Source organism: Rhinatrema bivittatum, chromosome 7, assembly GCF_901001135.1.
Source record: "Rhinatrema bivittatum chromosome 7, aRhiBiv1.1, whole genome shotgun sequence".
Lineage (NCBI taxonomy): Eukaryota > Metazoa > Chordata > Amphibia > Gymnophiona > Rhinatrematidae > Rhinatrema > Rhinatrema bivittatum.
In genome coordinates this window covers 254,930,983-254,951,179 of record NC_042621.1, presented here as the reverse complement: position 1 = coordinate 254,951,179, position 20,197 = coordinate 254,930,983, and the positions used below count along the sequence as shown (strand labels likewise).

Below are 20,197 nucleotides of genomic sequence, written 5' to 3'. Positions count from 1 at the left end.
TTCAGGTGAATGAACAAACTGACCAGGTGGGCCATGCCTGGATTGTTGGGACACACAGACAGGCTTGCTGATATCTTATAAGTGCATCACTTGATTTTTTTTCCTGCTGCTGAAAGTTTACCCATGTAACTTTTAACTGGGTATAAAATTTAGCTGAATAAGAAGAGGAAGGATGGGGGCTTATCTGGATAAATGTAGGCAGGTAAGACTGGCCAGGTAAATCACATTCTTAAATTTACCCAGATAACTTTAGGCAGGTGTATTCAGTGGCAGACTTAGCCAGGTAAGTCTGGATGAATATCCCAGCTAAAGATACACTCACTATACCGCTCAATATGGACTTCTATGTTTATAGCACTCAACAATTACCTGTTGAAATGAGACATCCAGAGCCTGGCCCATGGCTTGTGCATTCTCCCTTAAAAAAGTAATATGCACAGAGAAGAGACAGCTTCTCTCCAGACACCTCTTCCTCCATGTTTTGATTTAATCCATTTAAAGTCAAATTAGCAAGGCACTGCTAAATCATTAAACAGTAAAACATTGTGCTTGAGCTAATGGATGGGAGTCAACTCCCTGACATTTAAAGTTGCAGGTCACAGAATGTAACCTCTTCTGGTCACCACCAATTCCTTACAAGTTACACATGTTTTTGGACAGTAGTGGAGGTTAGGGAAACAGAAAACCTCTTTTGTTCCCACTATTATCATAATCACAGGTTCTCTTTTTCTTACCATCAACTTTACACATGTCCATCTGCTGTACGATTCCTGTGTCATTCTCCTTCTCTGCTGGCCACTTGTACATATACAGGCTAGTGTGGGAGGAACCAGCATCCAGCACAATGCCGTACTGAAGAAGACAGAAGAAATAAGTGATGCACTTATGCACTGTACATTCCTCCGAGATCCCTATTCACTCCTGTGAAATCCCTCAGAAATGACTGCACCAAATGCAGCCATCTGAGACCAACGAGAATGCCACATGCACTGCAGATCAGTACCCAGTAGCTGATTAGTGACCATATAACTTCAGATCAGAAGAGACAGTTGAATTAGTACAAGTTTTACTCCTACTGCATTAATGATGCTAATTTTTTTTTCTCAAGGGGCTGATGAGTAAATTATTGCACTCGGGGGAGACTCTGTTTCCCTAAATAATCTAATAAGAGGCCATCAAGGGCCCCTTTCGGCATAATACTGCACTAAATGCATGGACTTGCAGTGAAGAAAGTAGAACAGTAAGTCCATGCATGCAATGGGGAAAACCTAGGATTGGCCTCATCTTCTTTCTACAGAAATTGGACTTTATGATTACTCTATGGTGGCTGGTACATAATTATTTAGTCTTAAACATGAGTTTTTGATGGAAAAGCATTTGCCTTTCTTGTGACCAGCTAGGCTTTTCCATATAGATGTACCTTATCCAGACCCCAATGGATATTTTGGGAGTAGAACTAAATTCTTTTAAGGGTGGCAGAATGAGTAATTACTACTTACCTGATAATTTCCTTTTCCTTAATCTAGACAAATGGATTCAGGACCAGTGGGTTATGCACCTCTACCAGCAGATGGAGATGGAGCAAACTGACGTCAAAGTATATATATTCCTGCAGTGACATCAGCCTGCCAGTATTCTCTTCAAAAGCCAACTGTGGACAGACTAGCAAAAACTTGATTAATAACAGATAACCATTTCTAAACTCAACCAACAGGAAACACTGAACTCAGGGAAATAAAGTATAAACATCAATCTAGGGACTGGATGAACAGCTACCAGTAAACATGTAGCCACACAGGAGGACCATAACACAATCATCTGGCAGTTAAGCTGAATCCATCTGACTAAATTAATGAAAAGGAAATGATCAGATAGGTAGGTTTTTCTCATTTCCTAGCAATTAGCCACATGGATTCAGGACTAGTGGGATGTACGCAAGCTACTCCCAAATAAGGTGAGAGGCTCCCAAATAGGGTGAGAGGCTGCCTGAGGTCCAGTCAAAACTGCACATGCAAAGGCTGCATCCTCATGAGCCTGCACATGCAAATGATAATACCTGGAAAGGTTTGTAAGAACTAATCAAATTGCAGCTTGTCAAATGTTGACAGGAGACAACAATCTAACCTCCACCCATGACATTGCCTAAGCCCCATTGGAATGAGCCCTAACCTAAGTAGGCAACAGCTTTTCAGCTGCCACATACGCAGCCGTGTCTATGTCCTTAATCCAGCAAGCTATTGTAGCCTGCGAAGCTGGCTTGCCCTGTTTTCCTCCACCATAAAGGACAAACAGGCGATCCATCTTTCGGAAAGGTTTCAAAACCTCCAGATACCTCCTGACATGTCTTGACATCCAAGGGACGCAAAAGGCGACATTCCTCTGCATCTCTTTCCTTATCCAGAGAAGGCAAGGAAATGGACTGACTCAAATGAAAATTTGAGACCTACTCCTGGAGTCACCCTAAGGAACTGCTCCCGACAAGACAAGGCCTGCAGATTGGAAATTTAACGCACAGAACATATCGCCACCAGAAACATCATTTTCAAGGTCAGTAATTGCAATGAAAGCCTATGCAGTAATTGCAATGAAAGCCCATGATTTCCGTACCGTCATTCAGGCCACCCTCTCTTCTAAAATGGACTACTGCAACTCCCTTCTTCTAGGTCTCCCCTATTCCACCATAAAACCGCTTCAAATGCTCCAGAATGCGGTAGCGAGGATCATCACAAATGCCCATAAATCTGACCATATCACCCCCCATCCTTAAAGACCTCCATTGGCTCCCGATCCCCTCACGCATCCTCTACAAAACCCTTACTATTCATAAATCCATCTACAGACACAATTCCAACTGGCTTGATTTATTTATTTAAAAATGTTTATATACCGCTTTATAAAAATAAATTGTCAAAACGGTTTACATTGGATAAAGTAAAATTATAAAGTAACAATCAAGGTCAAAATAAATTTAAAATATACATAAAATTAACTAATAGCTAGAACAAGTTCTGGCTTAAAATAAATAAATATTTACTCAAAATAAATGAAACAAAAAGTTGTTGCCATGGGACTTACTGTTGCTGTGGGAAGGAAAGGAGGGGGGTAGGGGGGGACATAGGATGAAAATTGATGACATAACTAACGGAGGGGAGGGAAGGAAAGAAGGGTGGGAGTGAAATGAGGAGAATGGAATGAGTAGGGGCTGTAGATGAATTAATAGAGTATGATGAAGGTTATGTTTGATCTTGGTTAAGTGTTTTAAATGCGAGTTGAAACAAATGAGTTTTGAGTGATTTTTTGAAATGAGAAGAGTTTGAAATTGACCGGAGTGGATTTGGGAGTAAATTCCAAAGAATGGGACCGGCTACCGAGAAAGCTCTCTTTCTGGTAACATCTAGCCTAGCTTGTTTGGGTGAGGGAATATCTAGGAGGTTTTGAGTGAGTGATCTTAAATATCGTGCAGGTTGATGAACCATTCCGCCTCATACTCTCTAACCGTCCCACCAGAACAACCTATAAAGGAACCATCCATGTGCCATCCCTCAAGAAGGCACACCTCACCTCCACAAGGGATCGAGCCCTTTCCATTGCTGGTCCTACCCACTGGAACTCACTTCCCACATACCTCCGACTTGAGCCTTGCACCATCAAATTCAAAAATAAATTAAATACCTGGCTCTTCAAGCAGGCTTACCCAGATTAGATCCCCCTGCACCTTTGACCCTTTGCTGCAACAGTACCTGACCAGAATATGTACAAAGTTATTTTACACTGTTCACCTGTTATCTTTTACAGTTTGCTGCTCTTGTTGCCAGTTTTCGGCCACTTCTCTCCCTTTTTCTCTGTACATAAGAACATAAGAAAATGCCATACTGGGTCAGACCAAGGGTCCATCAAGCCCAGCATCCTGTTTCCAACAGTGGCCAATCCAGGCCATAAGAACCTGGCAAGTACCCAAAAACTAAGTCTATTCCATGTAACCATTGCTAATGGCAGTGGCTATTCTCTAAGTGAACTTAATAGCAGGTAATGGACTTCTCCTCCAAGAATTTATCCAATCCTTTTTTAAACCCAGCTATACTAACTGCACTAACCACATCCTCTGGGAACAAATTCCAGAGTTTAATTGTACGTTGAGTAAAAAAGAACTTTCTCCGATTAGTTTTAAATGTGCCCCATGCTAACTTCATGGAGTGCCCCCTAGTCTTTCTACTATCCGAAAGAGTAAATAACCGATTCACATCTACCCGTTCTAGACCTCTCATGATTTTAAACACCTCTATCATATCCCCCCTCAGTCGTCTCTTCTCCAAGCTGAAAAGTCCTAACCTCTTTAGTCTTTCCTCATAGGGGAGTTGTTCCATTCCCCTTATCATTTTGGTAGCCCTTCTCTGTACCTTCTCCATCGCAATTATATCTTTTTTGAGATGCGGCGACCAGAATTGTACACAGTATTCAAGGTGCGGTCTCACCATGGAGCGATACAGAGGCATTATGACATTTTCTGTTTTATTCATCATTCCTTTTCTAATAATTCCCAACATTCTGTTTGCTTTTTTGACTGCTGCAGCACACTGCACAAACGATTTCAATGTGTTATCCACTATGACACCTAGATCTCTTTCTTGGGTTGTAGCACCTAATATGGAACCCAACATTGTGTAATTATAGCATGGGTTATTTTTCCCTATATGCATCACCTTGCACTTATCCACATTAAATTTAATCTGCCATTTGGATGCCCAATTTTCCAGTCTCACAAGGTCTTCCTGCAATTTATCACAATCTGCTTGTGATTTAACTACTCTGAACAATTTTGTGTCATCTGCAAATCTGATTATCTCACGCGTCGTATTTCTTTCCAGATCATTTATAAATATATTGAACAGTAAGGGTCCCAATACAGATCCCTGAGGCACTCCACTGTCCACTCCCTTCCACTGAGAAAATTGCCCATTTAATCCTACTCTCTGTTTCCTGTCTTTTAGCCAGTTTGCAATCCACGAAAGGACATCGCCACCTATCCCATGACTTTTTACTTTTCCTAGAAGCCTCTCATGAGGAACTTTGTCAAACGCCTTCTGAAATCCAAGTATACTATATCTACCGGTTCACCTTTATCCACATGTTTATTAACTCCTTCAAAAAAGTGAAGCAGATTTGTGAGGCAAGACTTGCCCTGGGTAAAGCCATGCTGACTTTGTTCCATTAAACTATGTCTTTCTATATGTTCTGTGATTTTGATGTTTAGAACACTTTCCACTATTTTTCCTGGCACTGAAGTCAGGCTAACCGGTCTGTAGTTTCCCGGATTGCCCCTGGAGCCCTTTTTAAATATTGGGGTTACATTTGCTATCCTCCAGTCTTCAGGTACAATGGATGATTTTAATGATCAGGAGTTCAAAAAAAAAACAAACTAAAAACCTGGCTTTTCCGCCAAGCATTCCCAGACATTTAATGCTACCTAGTCAAGATTATAAACCCAAATTTATGGGATACCTCACTGTTTTTTACTATTATGATTTTTTTTTTCCAACTGCATTATGATTTTGAGCTCATACATTTCTTGTATTTACACTATATTTATTCTGTCTCCTTTATATTTTTTATTGTTTATATAATATATTATAATATTACTATGTTTAATTGGTTATTCTGTTCTATTGTTCTATGTAAAGCCCCTACTCTTTTTGGGCATTCAAAGTTGTATGTAAACCGGAGTGATTTGTAGTTCCTACAAGAACTTCAGTCTATAAAAATTAAAAATAAATAAATAAATAAATGATAAGTTACAAATTTTTACTAATAGGTCTGAAATTTCATTTTTTAGTTCCTTCAGAACTCTGGGGTGTATACCATCCGGTCCAGGTGATTTACTACTCTTCAGTTTGTCAATCAGTAGTCCCATCCCCAGTACCTGTTTGATGTATTTTCTACTTGCAGTTCTGATGTAAACCGGTATGATGTAACTACTAATACCGGTATAAAAAAAAGCTTCAAATAAAATAAATAAATGCAACGGTTGAAACGTAGAGCCTGCCAAGAAATCCAACACCAGATTAAGACTCCACAAGGGTTCTGGTAACCACAAGGAAGAATGAGGATGTTTCACTCCCTTCAAGAAACGGGCCATATCAGGATGAGACAATAAGGATTCACCATTCACTTGGCCCCTGAAACAGGCAAGAGCCGCTACCTGTATCTTCAAGGAATTAAGGGCCAACCCTTTACTCAACCCATCCTACAAAAATTCCAAAATGAGCAGGATCCTAACTGAACGAGGAAGCACTCCTCAATCTTCATACCAAGTCTCAAACACTCGCTAGATCTGCACATAGGCTAAGGAAGTGAAGAACTTTCTTGCTCGTAGTAAGTTGGCAATCACCACAGTAGAATATCCACGCTTCTATAAGCAAACCCTCTCAAAGGCCATACTGTAAGACAAAACAGAGTCAGATTTTTGTGAAGGTCAGGTCCCTGCTGCAACAGATTTCTATATCTGGAAGATGGAGGGGGGAATCTACCAGGAGTCTTCGTAGATTTGCATACCATGGTCTCCTGGGCCAATCCGGTGCCACCAAAAGCACCATCCCCCTGTGGCCTTCGACCCTCTGAACTATTCTGCCCAACATGGGCCATGGGGAAAAGGTATACAGCAGCTTCTTCTTTGGCCAGATCTGCATGAGAGCATTGATACCCAAGGACTTCAGGTCTCTCCTGCGACTGAAAAGCCTCATCCGACAATACCCACTCTCCTGAGTTCAGACTCTCCCTGCTGAGAAAATCTGCTCTTACACTGTCTTTTTCTGCAATATGCGAGGCTGAGATCTCCTGAAGATGCACTTCCGCCCATTCCATAATTTGATCTACCTCCTGTGACACTTGCTGGGTCTTGATTCCTCTCTGTTGATTCATATAAGCCACAGTTATTGCGTTGTCCAACATTATTCAGACTGCTCGACTCTGCAGCCTGCTGCTGAACTGCAAGCATGCCAACTGGACCACCTAGGCTTCTGGCTGATTAATGTTCCAGAGAAACTCTTCGGTATTCCAGCACTCTTGTGCCGTTAGTTCCAGCCAGTGAGCTCCCTAACTCTGGAGGTTCGCATCTGTCATGAGTACCAACCAATTTGGTGATGTCAGGGAAACTCCTTTTTTCAGGAAATCCTCCTGCCAATCACCAATTGGAGGGTGTGAGTAGACTTCCATCGGCAGGTGGAGCGAAATCGAATAGTCCTGAGACTACGGGTTCCAACGAGATAGCAGGGAGTGCTGAAGAGGACGCATATGAGCCCTCGCCCACAGCAACACTTCCAGGGTTGCTGCCATCAAACCAAGTACCTGTAGATAGTACCACACTGTCGAGCATATAGTGTTCACCAAAAGACGCACCCGTGTCATCAATTTCTGAATACGAGCTTCTGGCAGGAAACCTTTGCCCTGCCTTGTGTCAAACTGTACTCCAATGACTGAGATGGCTGAAGACTGCTCTTGGCTAGGTTCATCACCCAACCAAGCTCCTGCAACATGGAAATCCCCTTGCGGGTCACCAGGTGGCTCTCTTCTAGAGAGACTTGGCCAAAATCAGCCAGTCATCCAAATACGTGTGTATTAGGATCCCATCCTCTCTCAACTCTGCCGCCACCACCATCATAACCTTGGAAAAAGTTCTGGGAGTGGTGGCCAGACCAAAAGGCAGTGCCTGAAATTGATAAAGGCACCCCCAACACCGCAAAACGCAGAAAATATTGGTGCTCCACTTGGATGGGAATATGGCGGTATGCCTCGGACAGATCCAAGGTAGTCAGAAATTCCCCTGACTGCCTGGCCATTATCACGGAGTGCAATGATTCCATGTGAAAATGAGTCACTTGCAAATGACGATTAACCCCTTTGAGATCCAGGTTTGGATGAACGGAGCACAATGAAATAAATGGAATGTTGACCCATATTTTCTTGAGATGTGGGTAATGGAACCACAGCCCTCAGACTGAGGAGCCTTGACAGTGTATACTCCATTGCCTGCTTCTTCTGCAGGGAGTAGCAGGGAGACACCATGAACACATCCAGAGGAACACTGCAAAACTCCAGCGCATGTCCTTCTCGTATCACCTCCAGGACCCACTGATGAGATGTGATCTTGTTCCACCTCAGAGAGGCACTCCCCTTTCTTCTGTTCTTGGGGGTGGGTTGGCAAACCTTCATTGGGAGGCTCGGGAAGTTCCACTACTAGAGGCCGGGCTTTGCTTGGGCTGTCTGGGATGAAATGACTGAGACCTGCTGAAAGGCCAAGTACTCTGAAAGGTCGTCCCTCTGTAGGGACGAAACCACTTGGAACCCGAGACAACCCCTCTTTCTAAAAGGATGTGGCAACTGCTTCTTCTTCTTCTTTTTTTTTAATTTATTTTTTATTGAATTTTAAACAAACAAAGAACATTGTTCAGAAATATATCAGGCTTATTACAGTATCTTGAAGTAAAAAAAATATATTGTAATTATTCTTACATTAGCACATAACCTGATTAAATACAAAGAATATCGGGAGTCCAAAAAATTTTAACAAGAGCAGACACCAATGAAATCTTCAAAATTTCTGCACAGTTAAGCCCATATTATATATATATTACCAATCCCTTACAGAGTCACATCAGGAATGAGAGTCCAGATATGTACGTAATTGTTCTGGTTCTGTGAAGACATATCTTGAGTTTTGAAATATAATTATACATTTAGCTGGAAATCTCAAATGAAACCTTGCCCCTCTTGAAACAGCCTCATTCCTCAATGTTAAGAATTTCTTCCTCCTTAATTGAGTAACTTTAGTTATATCGGGAAATATCCGTATTTGTTGGCCATAAAACTCTTGGGCTTGATTTCTAAATGCTATCCTTAGTACTGAGTCTCTTTCTGAGGAAAAAGTAAATGTTACAAGTAATGTAGCACGAGAGACTATTATTATTTCTTGGGACATTTCAAGAATTGCAGAAAGGTTCATTGATATTCCATCCTGTTGTATATCATTTCTCACTTCTTTATTCATAGGAATATAAAATATCCTAGATATCGCAGGAATGGCTTGCTCTGGGTATTTTAGGACATTCATTAAGTAGCTTTTAAACAAATCCCTAGCTGATGCAGTCTTTGATTTCAGGAAACTGAATATTCTCAAATTAGATCTTCTGAGATCATTCTCTAGATTTTCCAATTTCCTGTTGTATATACATTCAGATTTGACCAGATTATCTTATACCTGTTGCATATTTTCAACTTTAATTTCTACTTCTTTCACAGATGTTTCAAGAAAATTCACCTTGTTCTCCAAGTTCTGCATTTTATTCATATTTTCTTTAACCAATAAAGTTAAGTCTTTTATCGAATTGTCCATAGATAACAATACACCCCAAATTTGCTCCAAAGTGATTTTAGCAGATTTTATGAAAGGTTGTTCACAAATTACCTTGATATCCAGCTCTCTTTTTCCTGGCTCTGCAGGGCCCTTCCCTCCGTTGGTACCGAGCTGTTCCTCTGCCATCGCACCCTTGGAGCTCTGAAGCACAGAGCTCACCGAAGCTGATGGCCCTCCATCTAAGCTTCTCGGGGTTGCGAGTTCCTCTGAGGAAGATCTTTCCTTCTGCTCGCTCTTCGGGTCATCCGATTTCTCAGAGGATCCATAAGGGGGTCTGGGAACTATTGGTGTGCCAGGGCTGAGGGATGTTTCCTCTGCCTGAGGCATCAGCGTCTGCCCGTCGCTGACTTCTCTCGTGGCTCCTCCCTCTGGCTGTAAGAACATGGGTCCCGCTAGCAGAGACTCAATCGTTGGTTGTCGGGATCCAGAAACAGGCGTAGAGGTAACAGCTTCTCTGATTCTCACCTTTCTTTTGGTGTGAGGCATGTTTAATTCAAGGAAATTAGGAAACAGCTCCAAAATCAGGCTAGTATCAGAAAATATCCGAGGACTGAGTCGCTAGCGTGTTTCCTGTGCAGCGGCCATCTTGGACTCCCCGGGCTATGGCAACTGCTTCTTATCCTCCAGCAACCAAGGAACTGGGGATTCGCCCCACTTACTGGCCAGTTTCTCCAACTCGCTCCCAAACAAGAGCGAGTCTTGAAAAGGCAATTTCGTAAGATCAGCTTTGGAGGTTGCGTCGGCTGACCAATTACACAGCCATAACTGAAGCCTGGCACTATTACTGAAGCCATTCCTTTGGCTGAGGTATGGACCAAATTGTTGCTTGCATTTGCTAAAAAGGCGGCAGCGGGTTCTGTAACTGCCCTGGAATTCACTCCAGAGTCATCAATCTCCTGAAAAATAAGCAAACAAGAGCGAGCCACCAGGAGCAACAGGAAACTATCTGCAATGTCATTGCCACTGCATCAAATGCTTGCTTAACGATGGCCTCAATCCTCCTATCATGCACATCCTTCAAGGCCTCTCTTCCCTCCAAGGGTATAGTCGGCAGTTTATAGATGGCACAGACAAGCGCATCCACTTTCGGAAAATGCAGATGCTCTCTCACCAAGGTCCAACCCCCTTTGAAATTTGCCTCTGGGGAATCCCACTCAAGATCAATCAATTCTTGAATGACCTCATTAACAGGGAAAAAATAAGGGGCTTTATGCAAGGAAACCAAATTGGGATTTTGTTTTGGCTCAGACAAGGAATCTGCCCCAGGTACTCTCACCATCTTCAACATCTGGGAAATCAGGGATGGCAGTTACTCTCTATGAAAGAACCGCAACATCGTCCTATATGGTTCCAGTCCCGAAGGAATTTCCCCATCCTCTAAAGAGTCAAGATCTGCCTCATCATCAGTGCCATCCAGATTCCTGTCAGGAATACCTGCAGCTAATCGAGATGTACTTTGGCGCTTAAACGTAGTACAAGAGGGAGAGGCCACTGCCTGAGGATCTGACAGGATTGGATAGGGCTGCGGACTCCGCTTGAAGAAAGGTTTGCAATCCTTGAAAAAATTCTACCCAAGAAAAGGCAGAAGGATCCATGCCAAAACCAGAAGGCACTTGTGTGGTGCTCACTGAGCTGCCATCCCCTGCTAAGGAACCAGTTAAGGGAGTTCCAAGGTCAGGTGTCCCTCCTGACATGTCCTTAACCAGGCCATCATCAGGCTGGGAAGAACCAGGTTTAGTAAAATCAGAGGAAGATAATTCTCCCTGAGCCTCTAAGCAGCGCTAGGACAAGTTAGAGGGTATACCAGGCTGATAACGAAGTTGCTTACCTGTAACAGGTGTTCTCCTAGGACAGCAGGATATTAGTCCTCACATGTGGGTGACATCATCCGATGGAGCCCAGCACAGATAACTTATGTCAAAGTTTCTAGAAACTTTGACTGGCACACTGAGCATGCCAGCATGCCACTATCCTCACGTCCACACGAGGTCTCTATTCAGTCTCTTAAGTGGATTATGAAAAATAAAACAACAAACCAGGAGAATCCAACTCTGCAGGGTAGCGGGTAGGTTTCCTGAGGACTAACATCCTGCTGTCCTAGGAGAACACCTGTTCTAGATAAGCAGCTGCGCTTTTTCCTAGGACAAGCAGGATGGTAGTCCTCACATGTGGGTGAATACCAAGCTAGAGGCTGGACCTGAGACTAATGGAACCAACAGACTAACTAGGTGCCAACAGGCACAACAACACAGGTGCTGTTGGTAACATCAGGAACAGCCTGAACCCAAAATAGGGCCAGAGGTAGGAAGAGTTGGATTCATAGCTGAAAAAGATTTCTGAGGACAGACTGGCCGAACCTGCTACCATGACGGCAGTCCCTGTCCAGCAATAATGAGCCATGAAGGTGTGGAGAGAACTCCATGTCGCGGCCTTGCATATATCCTCCATAGGGAAAGCACGAAGGTGGGCCACAGTAGTGGCCATTGTTCTATCAAAACGAGCTGTGACATGGCCCCTGAGTTGCAATCCCACCTGGTCATAGCAGAAGGCGATGCATTCAGCTAGCCAGGTAGAAACAGTCTGTTTAGCAACAGCCCTACCCAGCCTGTTGGAGTCATAGGAGACAAACAGCTGGGCGGATTGCCCTTGGCCTGCTGTCCTGAACAGGTAGAAGGCCAAGGCTCTTTTGAAATCCAGTGTGTGCAGCGCCCTTTCCCCTGGGTTGGAATGAGGCCTAAGGAAAAAGTGGGCAGGACAATGGACTGGTTAAGGTGGAATTCAGTAACTACTTTTGGCAGGAACTTAGGGTGAGTGCGTAGGACCACCAGATCATGAAAGAACCTTGTGTGGTGCGGATAAGCCACCAAGGCATGCAGTTCACAGACTCTGCTTGCTAACGTGATCGCTATGAGGAATAAGACCTTCCATGTCAAATGCTTGAGAACAGAGGAATGCAGTGGCTCAATTGGTGGCTTCATCAACTGGGCCAACACCACATGTAGGTCCCAGGACACTGAAGCATCCTTTAAGGGAGGCCTCAGCTGTAGCAAAACACACATGAACTGCCCTACAAGGGGTTGCACCAAGATGGGCAACCCATCCACCATCTGGTGGATGGGTTGCCCCAGGAGAGCGCTCAGAGAAGCGGGAACCAGACGTGCCTTGGCCAATGGGGGGCTATGAGGATTATGGTCCCCCAGTCTTGGCGAAGCTTCAAGAGGGTTTTCATCACCAACGGAAGTGGAGGGTACGCATTCAGGAGGCCCTTTCTCCAATGGAGAGCAAAGGCGTCCATCGCTGACTGGCCATCTGAAACGAACAAGGAACAGTTGCGAGGAACTTTCTTGTTGCAGGGGGGAGGCAAATAGATCCATGTCTGGGATGCCCCAGAGATGAAAGATCTGGTCCACCACCTCCTGCTTCAGGGACCACTCATTAGGCTGGAAGGAGTGACATAGCCTGTCTGCTAGGGTGTTCTTCGCACCGGCCAAGTACTGCCCAGATTAACATCCTCCAAGACAGGGCCCAACTCCAGATCTGTACTGCTTCCTGACAAAGGAGAAGGACCTGGTGCCCCCCTGCTTGTTTTTTGTACCACATTGCCATCTGATTGTCTGTCTGAATCAGGATCACTTTGCTGGACAGCCAATCTCGGAAGGCCCACTAGGCATACCAGATCACTCTCAGCTCCGAGACGTTTATCTGACAGAGAGCTTCTTGAGTGGTCCACAGGCTTTGGGTGTGGAGGCCAACCATATGGGCACCCCAGCCCAGATGGGACGTAACCGTGGAAAGCACAATCTGGTGTGGGAGCGCCTGAAAAGGCACTCCCTGCTCCAGATTGGATGGGGACCTCCACCAAGCCAGGGAGGCCCTGAGAGAGGGGAAAACTGGATGCAGACCTGAAGGCCTTGGGTAGCTTTCTGCCATTGGGAGCATAGAGTCCACTGGGCTTGATGCATATGCAAGCAAGCAAATGGGGTGACATGGACTGTGGCGGCCATGTGCCCCAGGAGCTGCAGCATACACTGTGCAGAGACCTGTCAGCGATGCTGGATCTCCTCCACCAGGGTCAGCAGTGCGTGCACCCGGACACAGGATAGAAAGGCTTTTGCCTGTGCCGCGTCTAGCACGGCTCCTATGAAATCCAGTCATGACTATGGAAAGAGGTTGGATTTTGGGTAGTTGATTAGAAACCCCAGGTATTCCAACAGCTGAATGGTGCAGCCCAGAGACCACACTGTCTCTGTTTTCATGACACTTTTGATCAGCCAGTCATCCAGGTATGGAAAGACCTGGACTCCAACTGAAACAGGTAGGCACCCACGACGTGAAGACCTGGGGTGTGGAGGCCAGGCTGAATGGGAGCACGCGGTACTGAAAATGCTGATGACCTACCACAAAGCGAAGATAGTTCCTATACTGGGGAGGATCTCAATGTGGGTATCCAAGACTGAGATAGAGAGAGCAAAGCCAGTCTCCTCTCTGTAAGAGGGGAATCAAGATGCCCAAGGATACCAGCTTGAACTTTTCCTTCTTGAGAAATCTTTTCAAGGCTCGCAAATCAAGAATGGGATGGAGGCCTCCTGTTTTCTTTGGAATTAGAAAATACAGGAGTAAAACCCCCATCCCTGCTACTTCTCCCCAGGGACAGGTTTTACAGCTCTGGCCGTTAGAAAGGCTGAGAGCTCCCCTTGGAGCACTTCTGGGTGCAAGATGGGACCCCATTGTGGGCATGGAAGAGAATCCGGCGGAACAGCCACAAGATTCAACCTGTAGCCATGACAGATGATGGACAAGACCCACTGATCCAAAGCCACGGCTGGCCACCTGTCCAGAAAGGAACAGACTCTGCCCCCGACTGGTGGGTCCTCTGGCACTTGAAGCGGCAACTGGCTTATACTCCCTTGCCTCCAGTCAAAACCCCATCGAGGGGCTAGCCTGGGGCGCTGGCTGAGGCCTAGGGCCCTGCTGTTGCCGAGATCTGCCCCGGACACTGGCCTGTTGTGGCCGAGAACGAGGGGCATGAGAGTAGTACTTCCATGGCCTGTAGAACAGTCTCCACGGCCCTGGCCGGGAGGACCTCTTAGAAGACACCGGTGAAGTTGAGGCACCAGCCAACATCTGCTGGAGGGTCTCATGGTGGTCCTTCAGCTATGAGACTGCCTCCTTGAACTTGTCACAAAATAGGTTATCCCCAGTGCAAGGCAAATCAGCCAGCCAGTCCTATACCTCTGGACGGAGGTCTGAAGCATGAAGCCAGGTGAGATGCTGCACAGAAATACTGGCTGCTTCCCATACTCCAGGCCCTACTGGACCAGTGCCATAAGGGCCTCCTGAGGTTGCTGCACTAGACCATCTGCAAATTCCTGGACTTGATTCCAGAGATAACGGGTATATTGAGTCATGTACAACAGATAGGAGGCGATGTGGGCCACCAACATGGAGCCTTGAAACACTCTCCTCTACAAAACATCCAAGCCCTGTCATCTTGCCAGGAAGGGAAAAGGCATGGATTTTGCTTTCTTCAGCACTGATTCAACCACCACTAATTGGTGGGGGAGCTGGCCCTTCTCAAACCCCATGGACTATTGTACAAGGTACACCCCATCAGCCTTCTGATTCACCAGGACCACAGAGAGGGGGTGCTCCCAGAGTCAGAGAAGCAGCTCTCTGAAAATCTCGTGAACAGACAACACAATGACCTCCTTCAGAACATCCATGAACTGAAAGATCTCCAGCATCCTATGGTGGGTATCCTTCATCATAAGTTAGAAGGGAATGGTTTCAGCCATTGCCGTGAAGATCAGGTCTTCCGGTGGAGAACAGCAGCACTCCTCCAAGGGGGAAAGATCTGACAGAATATCATCGGGAGTCACCAATGAAGCATCGAGGGCATCCTCCACCCAGGGGTTGTACGGTCCTTCAGGCTCATCTGGGCCACCTGGAGATGGGGGCTGGGGAGCACTGGGCACATCAGTAGGCGGGGGACTCGAGGGACCCAAGGGCATCGATGGACCTGAAGGCCGGGGTCCAGGTGTGGGCAACGCTGGACGAGGGGCACGAAGGACCTGTGGAGTGGGGAGCTTCAAAAGGCCCTCATCCCTGGATGAATCCCCCATGAGGACAAGCTCAAACACCTTGCATTTTTGTGTCCGATGGCCCACTGAAAAGTCATGGGGCATTGGAAATAACTGAATGCGGAGGACACAGAGGAGGACATCCAGACGGTCCAACAACGGCTCCAGTCCTGGTAAAGTGGGAGGCATCGGTGCCGGAGCCAATCTTGGCACAGGCATTGGAGCGAGTACTGGCCTCGAGGTCAATGGTGCTGGCACTGACATCAGGGAAGGCACCGGCCCAGGTGGCAGCAGCACTGGCTCCCTATCGCGCAAAGCATACTCTACTGCCAGGCACACCCGACATTCCAACTCCGCCTCAAAAGCCTCAGAGGAAAGGGCAGGCTGAGAGGGGAGGGCAGAGGCTAACTCCTCCTTGGAGCCCCGAGGAAGGTCAATGTCCGGCACAGGAACCAGTGTGGATGGCCTCCGGCACCGGCAGCAAGGGGGGAAGGAGACTCCTTTTGCCATGGCTGCTTCAGGGACAAAGTGACAAGTGCCAGAGCGAGCCCAAGCCCAGTCACGCATGCAGATGAGACCGGCGACTGTGCTTCTGAGAGCTCCCATGGTGCTCGGCCCGGTCTTTCCCCAGCACCGAGGAAGACTATCCTGAAGTCCATGACTTGGAGGAGACCGAGACTGGGTGATCCCTGGAGCCTTTTTCGCCCGCAAGCCTCGGGGAAGGAGTGGTCACTGAGGGATTGAGGACAAACGTTTCGCCTTGGTCCTTAGGCGTTGATGACCATGATGCCAAAGTGGAGGGTTCGGATTTACTCAAACCAAAAACTTTCTCCATCTTATTCAACCTGGCCAGATGGCTCTTGGAGTCATTTAAGCGCACAATTCGCAGCCCCAAACATCATGTGATGCCCCCAGGTGGAGAATGCACACCTCATGTGGTTCTATCAGGGATATAGGCCGAGGGCACAAGGGGCACCAATGGAAGCCCAAGGCCACCATGAGGCTCTACAGGGACCGCATAAGGCATGATGACTGGTGACACGGGAGAAGGACAAAAAAAATACACACCGACCGAGAAGGGGAACCGAAGAGAGACCCAGCACAGGAAGAAAAAGCAAACACACTCACTTTTGAAACTTTTCCAGAAAAAACAGAGCATGAGCTCCACCTCTGTGAGACGGCAGCTTCGCAGAAAAGAAAGGACTGAAGAGAGACCCCACGTGGATGCATGGATAGTGGCATGCTCAGTGTGCCAGTCAAAGTTTCTAGACCCCACACCATTTTGGTCACTCTTCTCTGGTATGCCTCTATCCTGTCTTTGTTCCTTTTGACGGACCCAAAAAACAAAGAGGAAGATGGTCTAAAAAAGCCGTGAGGAATTAAAACAAGGAATGCCGAAAGTCCTTAAAAAATCTGTTTATTCAATATTCAATTATTTTTGTTCCTTTTGAGATATGGACTCCAGAACTGAACACAGTACTCCAAATAAGGCCTCACCAAGACCTGTACAAGGGCATTATCACCTCCTTTTTCTTATTTGTTATTCTTCTCTCTATGCAGCCCAGCATTCTTCTGGCTTTAGCTATCACCTTGTCTCATTGCTTCGCCATCTTCAGATTTCCAGACACTATTACCCCAAGATCCCTCTTGGTCCGTGCGCATCAGTCTTTCATCCCCCATCACTGCTCTTTTGGATTAATGCACCCCAGATGCATGACTCTGCACTTCTTGGCATTGAATCCCAACTGCCAAATCTTTGACCACTCTTCAAGCTTTCTTAAATCACTTTTCATTCTCTTTACTCTTTCAGGCGTGTCCACTCTATTGCATATTTTAGTATCATCAGTAAATAGACAAATTTTACCTTCTAACCCTTCCGCAATGTCGCTCACAAAGATATTGAACAGAACAAGTCCCAATACTGAACCCTGTGGCACTATAGTTAACACGGTTTTCTCTTCGGAGTAGGCTGCATTTACCATTACTCTGTCTGCTTTCAGTAAACTAGTTTGTAATCCATGCCACTACCCTGGCACTCACTCCTAAGCTTCTCATTTTATTCACAACCCTCTTATCTGGGACAGTATCAGAAGTTTTGCTGAAATCCAAGTAGATCACATTGAACGCTCTTCCTCAATCCAATTCTTTAGTCACCCAATCAAAAAAAATCAATCAGATTTGTCTGACAGGCTCTTCCCCTGGTGAATCCATGCTGCCTCAGGTCCAGCAACCCACCGAATTGTAGATAGTTCACTATCCTTTCCTTCAGCAAAGTCTCCATTAATTTTCCAACTGCAGAGGTGAGGCTAACTGGCTTGTAGTTTCCGGCCTCCTCTCTGCTACCACTCTTGTAAAGTGGAACCACCACTGCTCTTCTCCAATCCTGCGGCACCACTTCCATTTCCATGGATCTATTGAAGATGTCCTTTAGCAGACCTGCCAGCACATCTCTGAACCCTCTCAGTATCTTGGGGTGTATCTCATCCGGCCCCATTGCCTTGTCCACTTTCAGTTTGCCTAGCTCCTTCCATACATTCCTTCTATAAACGGAGTTTCATCTACTCCATCCCCATCTACGGTCTTATTAACCAGCAAATGTCCTTCTCCAGGATCTTATTTAGTTAATACTGAACTGAACTATTTGTTTCATATTTCCGCCATTACTTTGTCACTCTACACATTGCTTCTTCTCACCTTTCAGTTTCACTATACCACTTCTGACCTTCCTTCTTTCACCAATATATCTGAAAAATGTTTTGTCTCCTCACTTTACTTCTTTGGCCATTCTTTCAACTGGCTGACATTTTGCTTTCCTTATTTCTTTCTTCATCTCCCTCAGTTTTAACAGATATTCTTCTCATTGTTCCTTTTTTTGGGATCCTTTATACTTCCTGAACGCTATTCTTTTTGGCTTTATTTTTTCACCCACCTCCTTAGAAAGCCAGATAAGAGTAAGAGGAAAAAGAAACCTGTTTACTTTTCTAACATATAGATTTGTTGCTTTTGTAATAGCCTTTACTTCACCCACTGTTCCTCCTCACCCATTTTCTCCCAGTCTTCCAGTTCTTTTTCCAGGTACATCCCCATTTTGATATCGTCCGTATTTTTGAAATTCATAACTCGGGTTTTAGTGTCACTTCTCTGTATTCTATTTGCAAAATCGAACCACACCATCTGATAATCACTGGTGCTCAGATGAGCCCCTACCCGAAAATTAGAGACATTATCACCATTAGTGAGGCACTAGATCGAGTATCTCACCCTCCCTCATGGGTTTCATTAACATTTGTTTGAGCAAAGCCCCTTGAAGAGCATCCACTATCTCTCTACATCTTGTAGATTCCACATAAGGGAATACTCCAATCCACAGATTAAAATCTTCAACAAGCATTCAACAAGCAACATTTCGCCCTTCTTTCCCACCTTTTGGATGTCTTCAATGAGTTCCCTATCTAGTTCTTCCATTTGATTTTGTGGCCTGTAGATCACATCAGTAAAAATGGAAGCACCATCATTTTATTAGGATGGTCCACAATGTTTCTTTTTCTACCCCATGTCCCTTGCAATTCAGTTGCTTGTGATAATAACATGCAGTTGTTCTAAGCCTTTGTCTTAGCTGCATCTTGCTGGCAATAAAAGTCTATCTTTACGGATCAGTTGTCTGGACCTCTTTCCTGCCTCATTCCTGACGGTTACATTTGGATATTGTTTTTGACATAAAGAGCTACTCCTCCCCCTTTTTTGTCCTTTCTTAGCAAGTTATAGCCTGGGATGGCTGTATCCCAATCATGGGAATCAGTGAACTAGGTTTCCATAACAGCAACAATGTCCAAGTCCGCCTCCACCATTAGGGCCTGCAGGTCTGGAATTTTGTTGCCTAGACTACAAGCATTTATAGTCATAGCTTTCCAGCTGCTCTTTGTATTCAACTTTTCTGATTTTTCGAACTGATTTTTTTTTTCAAACTTTCCCTCTGTTTTACTTGGGAGTGACACCTCCTGCCATCCCTTCTTCCTAGTTTAAATGCCTAATAATGTGTGATCTGAATTTTTCAGTTAGCATCATCTTTCCTGCCACAGACAGATATAGGTTATCCTTACCATATAATCTTTTATTGCTCCATATACAGCTCCAGTCTCCAATGTATCCAAAATCATTTTCCTTACAACAGGTTTTGAGCCAGACATTGAAATTATCTTTCCCTTTCCATGAACAGGGAGTACTTCTGAAAAAGAATCTGCACTTACAATTCCAAAGAGTCCCATTTTAATCAGCAAGAGGGACCCAAAAACCTTCCAACCAGCACCATGGTTCATTACTGGATGGCACCACTTACCAGTGCTTCAACATAGTTCTGAAGTGACAATGGATGATAACATTAGGCAGTGGTACCAACAGGAGGGGTCTCATGTTCCTCCTGCTGATGAAAAATGGTATTCTCCATAATCATAAGTCTAGACTCCAGTGGGGTAGTAGGAAGAGAGGTCAGAGGAGAGGTATGATTCAAAATTTGAGATTTGGGAAGGTTTGCCAATCAGTTGATGGATCCAGAGCTTTAGAATCAGCAAATTAGGCTACTGGGATGGGAAAGAGGAAGGATAAAGAGCTTCTTTATTTGGAGACTGGGGGTAGGACTTGTATTGCTAATCTGGGGAAGGAGGGAAGCTGATTGCTGGGTTCCAGGACACAGAAAAAGGTGCCCAAATTTAGG

The 20,197-nt window shown here is 45.3% G+C and overlaps 1 protein-coding gene across 4 annotated transcripts in view; it reads right to left on the bottom strand.

Moving 5' to 3' along the window:
• The window catches only part of ENTPD1 (ectonucleoside triphosphate diphosphohydrolase 1), a 597,993-nt gene that overhangs the window by 314,686 nt on the left and 263,110 nt on the right, over positions 1 to 20,197 (bottom strand). For 3 of the 4 annotated variants that reach the window (XM_029610060.1, XM_029610058.1, XM_029610057.1), the window contains exon 3: positions 735 to 852. The exons of the other annotated variant lie outside the window; for it this stretch is intronic. In XM_029610060.1, coding sequence (XP_029465920.1) covers positions 735 to 852 — 118 coding nt within the window. The remainder of the gene's footprint in view (positions 1 to 734; positions 853 to 20,197) is intronic. 4 annotated transcript variants of the gene reach the window in all.